The sequence below is a fragment of the Jaculus jaculus genome, chromosome 3 (genome assembly GCF_020740685.1).
Source record: "Jaculus jaculus isolate mJacJac1 chromosome 3, mJacJac1.mat.Y.cur, whole genome shotgun sequence".
Taxonomy (NCBI): Eukaryota; Metazoa; Chordata; class Mammalia; order Rodentia; family Dipodidae; genus Jaculus; species Jaculus jaculus.
The window spans coordinates 167,471,598-167,484,181 of record NC_059104.1 but is presented as its reverse complement, the minus strand read 5'-3'; the positions used below and the strand labels follow the sequence as shown (position 1 = coordinate 167,484,181).

At 51.0% G+C, this 12,584-nt stretch overlaps 1 protein-coding gene across 2 annotated transcripts in view; it reads right to left on the bottom strand.

The window, feature by feature from the left end:
- Positions 1-8,460: 8,460 nt before the first annotated feature.
- Map6 (microtubule associated protein 6) overlaps positions 8,461-12,584 on the bottom strand; it is a 90,957-nt gene continuing 86,833 nt past the window's right edge. The window contains exon 5 of one of the 2 annotated variants that reach the window (XM_045144963.1): positions 8,461-9,459. In XM_045144963.1, coding sequence (XP_045000898.1) covers positions 8,580-9,459 — 880 coding nt within the window. In that variant the 3' untranslated portion in view covers positions 8,461-8,579. The remainder of the gene's footprint in view (positions 9,460-12,584) is intronic. The other variant, XM_045144962.1, reaches the window with a different exon arrangement.

Sequence of the window (12,584 nt, the reverse complement as noted above, 5' to 3'; positions counted from 1 at the left end):
TGCTGAACGGGACAACTCCAACAGCACAGGAAACAGTCCCAAGAACCAACAAATGGGACTACATGAAATTAAAATTTCTTCATTGCAGGGCTGGAGAGATGGCTTAGCAGTTAAGCACTTGCCTGTGAAGCCTAAGGACCCCGGTTCGAGGCTCAATTCCCCTGGACCCACATTAGCCAGATGCACAAGGGGGCACACGCGTCTGGAGTTCGTTTGCAGTGGCTGGACACCCTGGCATGCCCATTCTCTCTCTCTCTGTGTCTGTCGCTCTCAAATAAATAAATAAAAATAAACAAAAAAAAATCTTCATAGCAGAGCAAACAGGAATGGGAGAAAATCTTGGCCAGCTATTCATCTGACAGGGAGTTGATATCCAGAGTATACAAAAAAAAAACAAAAAATAAAAAACAAAAAAACTGACAAGGACTGGAGAGATGGCTTAGCAGTTAAGGTGCATGCCTGCGAAGCCTAAGGAGTCAGGTTCGATTCTCTGGGTCCCAAGTAAGCCAGATGCACAGGCGGCACATGTGTCTGGAGTTCGTATGCAGTGGTTGGAGGCCCTGGCCTGTCCATTCTCTCAGCAGGAAGATTGCTGTAAGTTCAAGTTCAGCCTGAGACTACATAGTGAATTCTAGGTCTCCTGGGCTATAGCTAGACCCTTCCTCAATAAAATAAATAGGGGCTGGAGAAATAAATGGCTTAGCAGTTAAGGTGTTTGCCTGCAAAGTCTAAGGACCCAGGTTCAATTCCCCAGTACCCACATAAGCCAGATGCACATAATGGCACAAGCATCTGAAGTTTGTTTGCAGTGGTTGGAGGCCCTGGCACACCCATCTCCTCTTTCTGCCTGTCTCATCCTCTCTCTCTCTCAAATAAGTAAATAAAATAAATATTTAAAAAATATTGTTGGGGGCTGGAGAGATGGCTTAGCGGTTAAGCGCTTGCCTGTGAAGCCTAAGGACCCCGGTTCAAGGCTTGGTTCCCCAGGTCCCACATTAGCTAGATGCACAAGGGGGCGCACGCTTCTGGAGTTCGTTTGCAGAGGCTGGAAGCCCTGGCGCGCCCATTCTCTCTCTCTCCCTCTATCTGTCTTTCTCCCTGTGTCTGTTGCTCTCAAATAAATAAAAAAAATGAACAAAAAATATTAAAAAAAAATATTGTTGGGCTGGAGAGATGGCGTAGCAGTTAAGGTGCTTGCCTGCTACACCCAAGGACCCAGGTTCGATTCCCCAGGACCCACGTAAGCCAGATGCATAAGGTGGTGCATGCATCTGGAGTTGGTTTGCAGTGTCTGGAAGCCCTGGTGTGCCCATTCTCTCTCTCATTCTTCCTCTTTCAAATAAATAAATAAAAGTTAAATTAAATTTAAAAATACTGTTGGAAAAAAATACAAAAAAGAAGAAACACATGGCCAAAACATATTTCAAAAAATGTTCAACATACATAGCCATCAGGGAAACGCAAACTAAAACCACTTTGAGATTCCTTCTCATCCCAATCACAGTGAGTATCATTGAGAAAACTAATGACAAAAAATAGTGGGGAAAGGGGAATCTTTGTTCACTCTAAACTGGTGCAGTCACTACGGAAATCAGTGTGGAGATTTCTCAAAAAGTTAAAAATTCCCGGGCATGGTGGCACACGCCTTTAATCCCAGCACTTGGGAGGAAGAGGTAAAAGGATCATTGTCAGTTTCAGGCCACCCTGAGACTGCACTGTGAATTCCAGGTCAGCCTGGGCTAGAGTGAGACACTATCTTGAAAACACTAAAAAACAAAACAAAAACTGAAAAAAAAAAAGCTAAAAATTGAACTACCATATGACTCAGCCACACCACTCCTGGACATGTACCCTAAGGATGCCATCCTACCACAGAGACGCTGGCACACCCACGCTCGCTGATGTTCTGTTCAGAACAGCCAGGAAATGCAACCAGCCTAAACGGCCATCAGCTGAGGCCTGGATGATGAAAATGTGGTGCACACCCACAATGGCGTTTTCTTCAGCTGGAAAGAAAAATGAAGTTATGAAATTTCAGGAGAATGGATGGAATTGGAAGACATTATACCAAGCTAGGTAAGCCAAGCCCAGAAAGACACACACACACACACACACACACACACACACACACACACACAAATTCATGTTATCTCTCCTATGTTGGTCCTAACTGCTAACGTATGTACCTAAAAAAGGGAATGTGAGGGCTAGAGAGATGGCTTAGTGGTTAAGTACTTGCCTGTGAAGCCTAAGGACCCCGGTTCAAGGCTCTCTTCCCCAAGACCCACGTTAGCCAGATGCACGAGGGGGCGCACATGTCTGGAGTTCGTTTGCAGTGGCTGGATGCCCTGGCGCGCCCATTCTCTATCTGTCTATCTGCCTCTTTCTCTCTCTGTCTGTCACTCTCAAGTAAATAAATAAATAAATTTTTAAAAAATTAAAAAAAAAACACACAAAAAGAAGCCAGGCATGGTAGCGCACGCCTTTAATCCCCAGCACTCGGGAGGCAGAGGTAGGAGGATCGCTGTGAGTTCGAGGCCACCCTGAGACTACATAGTGAGTTCCAGGTCAGCCTTGGCGAGAGCGAGACCCTATTTCAGAAAAACAAAACAAATGAAAGATGCAAAAAGAAGCTGGCATGGTAAGAGAGAGTCTTGAAAGAGGGGAGCCAGAGCTGATAGAGGAGAGGGACAGCTGGAGCAGAGCTGCAGCGGTTGGGACGGGCAGAGCAAGTTGGGCACACAGGGCCGGGCTGGAGGCCTGACCGGGGAGGTCTCACGGGGAGGCACAGAGCGGGTCGGTGAATGTTCATACTTATGGAGAGCGCTGGTCTCTGCTACTCAGCTCCTCCAGTCTCCCAGCCTTCCTTCTCACCTCTCCTCTCCCTCTGCGGCCTCGGTGGGGATTTTGAGCCTCCTTCTGTACATCTGAGGACGTCGCTGCGTCAGACATCTCAGGAAGTAGCAGACCTTGCAGACGCATGGAGGAGACATCAGTGCGCCCCAGCATGGGTAATGAATCCCGCGTCAAGGCAGGCACCTGGCACTCAAGTGAAGCTCCTGTGTGTTCTGTGAGCAGCACTGTGCCAAGGAAGAAGTCCCTGCGAAGTGCACGGCAGCTTGCTGGGCTCTCTGGCCCCCTGCTGGTGGTATGAGGGCAGCACAGCCCTTATCGGGCTTCTGTGCATTTCGGAGGAAACGCGGAGCACATTGGGGTGTGCTGCTCCGAGTAACCCGCGGGCTGCAGGCTTTGAGCGGGGCTTGGAGCAAATGATGGCTTCCAGGTGGTCCAGGCTGAAGGGTAACCAGCTCTGCTATAGGACTCCCAAAGGTGACTGTATGCGGCAGGTGGGGTGATGTGTGAACCTATGCAAGTCCCGAGAGAATTGTGGAGCACTGAGGACTAAGGAACAAAGCTGGACATTGTTGGCAAGCAATTTCTACCCCCTCTTCTTCTTTTTTTTTTTTTTTGGAGGTAGGGTCTGGCCGAAGCCTAGGCTCACCTGGAATTCACTGTGAGTTCGAGGCCACCCTGAGACTGCAGAGTGAATTCCAGGTCAGCCTGGGATAGAGAGAGACCCTACCTCAAAACACACACACAGACGCCCGTGCCCGCACACACACACACACACACACACACACACACACACACACACAAAGGGACTGACATCCGAGGGTGTCCTGTGATTTCCACATGCACACCACACCATGGTGCCCGTACTTTCACACACATTCACACAAAGACTTTTTAAAAATTACTGCTATAGATGCACAAGGGGGCGCACGCGTCTGGAGTTCGTTTGCAGAGGCTGAAAGCCCTGGTGCGGCCATTCTTTCTCTCTCCCTCTATCTGTCTTTCTCTCTGTGTCTGTCGCTCTCAAATAAATAAATAAAAATTTAAAAAAAAATTACTGCTATAATGACATGAGTTAATGAGTGATCGTTACATTGAAAAACACAGGTGCTGGTGAGAATAAGGAGACACTGGAACCCTCATGGCTAATGGGAATGTAAGATGCCTGAACCCTCCCCCATCCCTACCCTAGAGCCAAGACCCAGCCCATGGAGGATGTTAAATCAGATGGCCTGAACTGCAGGAGGATTAAAGACTAGGTACTTGGGGATAGGGGTGGGGTGGGGGATGACAGTGACCTAGCTGGGGTGATTGAGAATTGTAGGCCAGGCAGAATTACAGGGCCTCTGAGGGATAGGCTTGGGTGTGGATGGCCCCAGGGAAAAATGGGCAGGCTCTAGGTGCTCTCTGGCCAAGCCTAGGATAGACGAAGGGGGTCTGCTAGGAAACCCAGGCTTGGGCTGGGGCAGCTATAATGATAAGCCCTGGGTATCTGTCTTCTCAGAGTGGCCGGATGTCAATTGTGACCAGACACACAGACAGGGCGAGGCTTTGGGAAAATGACTAGCCTCGTATTTCCTGCCAACCCTGGCCAAGAGGGGAGGAGTGCCAGCTATACTTAATGTGATTGGTCAAAAGAAAGCCTGTCTGCCTTCCTCTCCTTTCCTTCCATGATTTCCTCCTTCCTTCCTTCCTTTCTTTCTCCTTTGCTAAAGCCCAGGGCCTTAAGCATGTGTTCTACCACTGAACTATATTTCCTGCTCTCCTTTTATTTTTTCAACTTTTTAAAGTTTTTTTTTTTTAAGAAAAAAAGTTATTTATTTATTTGAGAGAGAGAAAGAAAGAGGCAGAGATATAAAGAGAGAATGGGCACTCCAGGGCCTCCAGCCACTGCAAATGAACTCCAGACGCATGCGCCACCTTGTGCATCTGGCTCATGTGGGTCCTGGGAAATTGAACCTGGGTTCTTAGGCTTTGCAGGCAAGTGCCTTAACTGCTAAGCCATCTCTCCAGCCCAACCCTGCTTTATTTATTTTTTTTTCGAGGTAGGGTCTTACTCTAGCCCAAGCTGACCTGGAATTCACTATGCAGTCTCAGGGTGGCCTCGAACTCATAGCAATCCTCCTAACTCTGCCTCCTGAGTGCTGGGATTAAAGGTGTGCGCCACCACGCCCGGCTGCCAGCCCTACTTTTAATTTTGTGTCATGGTCATCCAAATTTACCAAGACTGGCCTTGAACTCACACTGTAGCCAGGCTAGCATCTTGCACCTGCCTCCTAAGTAGCTGCCAGTGAAGGCCTGTACCACCAGGCCAGGTGTATGGTCACATTTCTTTATTTATTTAATTTATTTATTACACACACACACACACACACACACACATACACAGAGGCAGATAGAGAATGGGCACACCAGGGCCTCCAGCTGCTGCAAATGAACTCCAGACACGTGCGCCACATTGTGCATCTAGTTTATGTGGGTCCCGGGGAATTGAACCTAGGTCCTTTGGCTTTGCAGGCAAGTGCCCTAACTGCTAAGCCATCTCTCCAGCCCTGATCGCATTTCTTACTCCTCTAGGGCCATTCTATGAATAGATTACAAATGGACATGCATGTGAAGTAAAAGGGCCAGGCTTCAGAGGTCTAGTGGGCTTACTTGCTATTTCTTTATCAGGAGATGTGAGCAGGTCTCAGTGGTGGATTGGAAGTGGAGGGTGGGAGATTGGTGCTAAAAAAAAAAAAAAAAAGGAATTCCAGCCGGGGTGGTGGTTTAGGCCTTTAATTCCAGCACTCGAGAGGCAGAGGTAGGAGGATCGCTGTGAGTTCAAGGCCAGCCTGAGACTACATCGTGAATTCCAGGTCAGCCTGAGCTAGAGTGAGACCCTACCTGTGGCAGGGGGAAGAGTTCCAGGTTTCTTGCTGAGAACAAGGACAGCCCACCCCTTTCTGTCTTTCTGTCCAGGGGTGTCCAACCTTTTATGACATTGCAGTATGAAATGTCATTTTACAAATGTATTGGGCAGCATTTATAGCTATACTGGGAAACCATGTAGCCTACAGGTGGCCAACTGGACATGTCTGTCTGCTGGGGAATCCATACGTTCTGTGTCAAAACTCCCCAAAATATTGTTCCAGTAGTATCCTCCCCTTCTGTACCTCCTCTTTGTACACATGGACTGTCCCCTTGTCCTCCCAGTGATCACAGGATGCTCAGGCGGTGCTTGGCACCAGTTCACGCCAGGGAGGATATTGTGGGAGACTACCACGTCGTTTCCCGGGATTGGCCACCGGGGGGCTCCAGCGAGGCCGCCGCAAAGCTGCAAGTAGCGCCGTCCTTCACCTGACTTCGCCTTCGCTCCCTGGCGCCCTGGGCGATCCCTTCGCGGTCTCCTTCCCGCATCCCGAGGATGCGCAAACAGTGGAGCCGGGAGCCCAGGCCCGGCAGGGAGGGAGGGAGGGAACTGGGCGAGCCCGCGGATGCGCGCTTGGGTGTCGGTGGCTCAGCGAGCCCATAGCAGCCGCGTAACTGTGGGGTTCCGGGTGGGGAGACGAGCTCTGACTGCACCGTGTGGACCGAGCACCCCGCCCTCCGCCGCGCCTGGGCATCTTCGAGGTGGGATTGGCTCATCCCATTCGGATCACCCATCGGATCAGATTTGCCCCAGGGTTGGGAGCCTCTCCCACCCCACCCCAATTTCCTTACCCTCTGGCGTCCTGGGCGCATGCCTGGGGCCAGGGAGTGTCGCTGGAACTCGGTGCCAAGCGCTTGCTTGGCTCTTCAGGGAAGGGCTGGGAACCATGGGTGCCACAGAGGAGCTGTGACTTGCTGAGGGCACAGGCTGGACCACGAAGGAAGTGTGCATCTCAGGGCCAAGAAGTGAGGTCCATTTGCTGCCGCTCCTTGCCCAACCCAGGATGGGAGGCCCTGAGCCCTCCCCTAAAGGGGCCTTTGGGCAATGGAGCTTGGGGTGTGTGTGTGTGTGTGGGTGGGTGTGTGTGTGGGTGTGTGTGTGTACTGCAACTCAGACACTCTGAGCCTTGCCCTCTTGTGCTATAACCCCCACCACCCCCTTTTTTTGTTTTAGTTTTCGAGGTAGGGTCTTGCTGTAGCCCAGGCTAAGCTAGAATTCACTATGTAGTCTCGGATTGGCCTCGAACTCACACCAAACCTCCTATCTGTGGGATTAAAGGTGTGCACCATCATGCCCAGCTTTTTTTTTTTTTTTTTTTTTTTTTTTAATACATGAGGATATTATCTTGAAGTGACTGCTCCCTGGCTTCCAGAAGAAATTACCAAAACTAACTGCCAGCCCTCAGGGGTCATCTGTGCTGTCTCCTGGCTCGTGACACTGTCTCCTTGACCAGTCACCGGCTCCACCTTGTAGGCCCCGGTCAGTCCTTTTTCACCTTCTTTTGAGCACTTCTCTTTGAAGTCCCCAGAGCTTTGCACTGGGCCACTTCTTCCACCCTGACACTCCCTCTGAGGGAGGGCCACTTCCCGGTGTGGCCCTCCGGTGACAGTCCCCTCCACACGCACGCGCGCGCGCGCACAGAGCAGCTAACTCTCATGCTATGGAAGCCAGCTTGTCCGGTAGCCAATGGCTTTGTGGCAGCCTGTCCCTGGCTCCTTCAGTGGCCCACGTTTGCCATCTGCCTCCCCTGCGGGTCACGGGTGGGTGGTGTGGGTCAGAGGAAGAAGTGAAAGGGGAGACACACGCACACTCAGCGTGGCCTTTTCTTCCTACCCCTGGTCAGCAGTTCTCAGGTTGCAGCGTGGCCTGGGCGCACGGCAGGCGCTCCGTTGCTGTGCGGGTGGACTGACTGCAGAGCCGTCCTTGGGCTAGCGGGCAGGAGGGGAGGCTTGCTCAGGAAATGGGGCTGTCGGAGCCATCACACCCCGTCATGCTCTCTGCACGAGCTGAGGCATTCCTTCGAGGAATGATGAAAGTGACTCTACTAGGGTTAGGAGTGACTGGGGCGAGCCAGTCTTGGTGGGGGCAACTGAGGAGCCCTCACCAGCTCAGTTCCCTCAGGATTCTGGGCTTTACTTACTTATTTATTTATTTACTTATTTTTACTTATTTATTTGGGAGTGACAGACAGACAGAAAGAGGCAGACAGATAGAGAATGGGCGCACCAGGGCCTCCAGCCACTGCAAAGGAACTCTAGATGCCTGTGCCTCCTTGTGCCTCTGGCTTACTTGGGTTCTGGGGAATGGAGCCTTGAACGGGGGTCCTTAGGCTTCACAGGCAACCTCTAAGCCATCTCTGCAGCCCAGCTTTTTTATTTTTTAACTTAAAAAATATTTACTAAAGAGAAGACAGAGAGAAAGAGGCTGACGGAGAGTGAGTACTCTGATGTCATGCTGACAACACCCAAGAACTTTTTTTTTTTTTTTTTGAGGTAGGGACTTGCTTTAGCTCAAGCTGACCTGGAACTCACTATGTAGTCTCAGGCTAAACTGGGTATTCTGACTGCTATACACACAGGCGACTGCAGAGCCTGACCCACCCACTTTCGATTGTATATGGCATGCATGTGTACATGTGTACACACACACACACACACACACACACACACACACACACACACACAGAGCCAGAGAGCTGCTGCTGAGACCAAGTGACCAGTTTTATTTGATTCCAGCAAGACGATAACAACACGGTTTCATGCAGATTAAATATGTGTCTCCGCTGCCCCCACGTGGGAGCCCCTTCAGTGGCACATCAAGGGGATCCCTCGATATATTCTGCATGGGGCACCGTTGGAATCGTGACTGAGGGTAAAGGTGAGGCTGTGGGTGGCTGAGGACCTTGGTCCTTTGCTGGTGGTGTCACCAGAGGATCTTGACCCTTTAGGGGTCCTGGAATTATAGGAACTTGACTTTTCACAGGCTCAAGGACCACAGGACCTTGACTCTTTGGGGGCTCTGGGACCACGGGACCCTGATCCTTGGCTAGTACTGGGATAGTGGGAGTGGGGTCTTGGTTCTTCACAAGCTCAGGGAGTCCTGGGCCTTGGCTCTTTACAGACGTCATGACCACAGAATCATGTCCCTTCAGGTGCTCAGGGACCATTACGTCTGGATCCTTGATTGGCACTGGGTCTGCCAAGCCTTGCTTCTTTCCAGGCTCAGTGATCAAGGGACCTTCTTTCGTCAAAGGAACGGTGACGGTGGCACTTTGATCCTTCAGGTGCCCAGCAGCCACAGGACCTTGATCCTTTACAGATGCTGGGGCCACAGAGACTTGATCCTTAGCTCTTGGTGGAACCATGGGGATTTGATCCTTTGCAGACTCTGGGACCAAAGAACCTTGGTCCTTGGCTGGTGCTGAGATCACAGAATCATTCTTTAAAGGCTCAGGGGTCACGTGATCTTGACCCTTGACTGGTAGTGGGACCACGGGACCTACGACCTTCACAGGCCCTGGGACCAAAGGACCCTGATCCTTTAGGGAGCCTGGAAGCACAGGGCCTTGATCCTTTGGGAGCTCTTGGACCACAGGACCTTGGCCTTTGAGAAGCCCAGGATCTTGATCCTTGTGTGGCTTTGTGGCTACAGGACCTTGAGTCTTATGAGCATCACCGGCAGGCTGGTCCGGGCGCCTGCAAAGGAGAGAGAGGTGGTCACTGCGGGCCGAGTTCTGGCCAAGGAGAGAGCAGAGCACAGATTGCCTGATGAGACTTGGCCGCCAGGGCCCTGGGCAGGGCAACTCTTGTCGAGAGCCAAGAGGGAATGGGGCGGAATCAGTCATTCAATGTGTTTGCCAATTGATTATAACCTGCACGTGGCACAGGGGGCGGTCCCCAGGAGATGGCAGTTCTACTGTGGGACTGGTGTTGTCTGGTGGGCATGCTGCCCAGCCCATTCTCCACCCGGTCCCACCTTCTTCCTTCAGGTTTGCCAGGCCTGTCCTAGGAGCCCTGTCTTATCTCAGATGACCACACAGGCCCAACTGTTCTGTCTTTTTTTCTAGAGCCTTCCAAAGTTCTTTTCCCTCCCTGTCCCTACTGTTAAGGGCTGGCAGGAACAAGGCGTCCACAGCATATCAAGGAAGGGCCACTGGGAATGTCTTCCATGCCCCTTCCCTTTGCAAGAGGAAGAACTTTTTTTTTTTTTTTAAATCATTGATATTGTTTAGAACAGTCTGCACATGGTGGTAATAAAAAGCAGATCATCCAGCTGGGTGTGGTGGCGCACGCCTTTAATCCTAGCATTCAGGAGGCAGAGGTAGGAGGACCCGCTGTGAGTTCGAGGCCATCCTGAGACTACATAGTGAATTCCAGGTCGGCCTGAGCTACAATGAGACCCTACCTCGAGAAACCAGAAAAAAAGAAAAAAAAAGTAGATCATCTATTGACAATATGGACTTTAAATTCTCAAGGCAAGCACTTAACTAACTGAGCTACCTCCCCAAACCTGTGTACCCCATTATTGCATGCATAGCTCCCACTTTCCCCGACCTCTGGTAGATGACTGTCTCTTCCTCCATCCCCACTTCCTCTGTCCCTGTCAAGCCCTCCAGAGGCTCCTGTGCTTACTTCCCAGCCAAGCACCCAAGCCCCTCACCAGAGTCCTCCATGGGCTGTTCCAAGTGGCTAACCGTAGCCACTTGCAGCCATCCCTTGGCTCGCCCTCACTGCAAACAGCATGCGCAGGTGCCATCACCCAAGGGCCAACATTGCCACACGCAGACTCGCAGCTCTGGAGCTACGGCAACACAGCCTTCCTCACAGGCCAGACTGGAAGCGCCACCAGCCTGCTCAACTAGCATCACAGACCCTGGCACATTTCACCTTCCAAATCGCTTATTTCCATGGCTCATTTCAGCCACACACAGGTGCGGAAGGACACAGCCAAGGGTTTTATTCCGCCTGGTCGTTAGGGGAGGAAGCCGAGCTCTGAGACGCTAAGAGAGGGATCTGCAGGGACCAGACGCTGGCCTCAGAGCTGGGCCACAGCAGGAGGTCGGTACAAGGCAGTTCTTCGCAACACTTCTTCACACTTCATGGCAACAGAGCCTGTAAGCTAAGGGCTGGAGAGGTGGCTCAGCGGTGAAGGCACGTACCCGCGGAGCCTAACAACCAGGGTTTGATTCCCCAGTATCCACGTAAAGCCAGATGCACATGGTGGTGCATGCGTCTGGAGTTCATTTGCAGCAGATGGAGGCCCTGGCATGCCCATTCTCTCTCTCTCGCTCCCCTCTTACAAATAAATAAATAAAAGGTCTGTAAGCTTAGAACCACTGCTCAGGCTTTTAGAAGAGCTCTGCCACTGAGACCTCTCTCGACTCCATCCCCCGCACCCCCCCCCCCTTATTGTGTCTCTCCCTTTCTTTCTTTCTTTTTTTTGAGTCAGGGTCTCATGCAGCTCAGGCTAAACTCAAACAAACTAGGCAGCAGAAGATGGTCTTTAACTCCTCTGCCTGCCTCTCCCTCCTGTGGTATTCCTCCAGTCATCCTAGGGTTATGTGCGCACCACCAGGCCCCGTCTTAGTGCTGAGCGAGGAACCCAGATGATACTTACTTGGAAATTTGACGATTAGAAGGGGGAAAACAAAGTGCCTTGCACCGTGGTGGGTGCGATTATTATTTACTTTACCCAGAAGTAAATGTACACAGATTCAGACTACTGTTATTCTGCTGTAGCATCCCGATCTAGAAGCTTTTAAATTAATTAGTTACTTAATCGACTTACTATTATTACTAGCTACCACTACTGGTTTACGTGGTTCTGGAGATCAAACCTGGGCTCAGGCATGTTAGATAAGCACTCTACCAACTGAACTACACTCCTGGGCCCCTTTGAAGTATATTTATGGTGTGAGTTATCTGGGCTGATGTCTCTTGGCAGAGACGAGAGGGGCACAAGCCACTTGTCTGTCCTGTCCCCACTGTAGTCCTGAGCACCCAAGTGGAAGGAGGGAGCCACGGAGGTCCCCCCCCCCCGCCCCACACCGCACTCAGCACCATGAGAGCGCAGCTGCTCTGGCCAGCTGCCTCTAGTAGCATTTTTGTTGTTGTTGTTTTTGTTTCTTGAGGTAGGGTCTCACTCTAGCCCAGGCTAACCTGGAATGCACTATGAAGTCTCAGGGAGGCCTCGAACTCACAGTGTTCTTCCTACTTCAACTGCCCAAGTGCTGGGATTAAAGACGTGCACCACCATGCTTGGAGCTCTAGTATCATCTTACCGGGTCAGGAGAGAACCAGACAAAAAGATGTGGTGAGGGCCATGCAGAATCCAAACATGGCCCTATAATGCCTCTGGTCTTGGTAAAAGCTGAATTCAGATCAGAATTAAACAGGAAATCAACTAAATTCATCCTCTGAGGCCCCGGGGATGGCATGGATGGTGCCCTCCTGCTAGGATGATTAAACTCAGAACTGGGGGAAGGTGATCAGTCAGTTATCTGTGCTTGATCTCTGAGCCTTGGGTTACAGCACCTACCCCACTGACAGGACATTGGCGCCCCCTGCTGGTAGGAAGTTCTTAAACAAGGGCAGCCCGCCTGGCTGGCTGCAGTATTGGCTCCAAGCCACCAGGCATGTTTACTGAATTCTCAGCCAGCTGTGAACTGACCCCACATTTTTCACAAATGACCCTTTTTTGTTGGCTGGTAAACTTTTTCCTCAGTAGATAAAAGTCTTTAATCATGAGAAGCTTTATAATTAAGATTAGAAATGAGTTAAGCCCCCACCCCCATTTTTTTAAATCAGCTTTAGGGAAATCC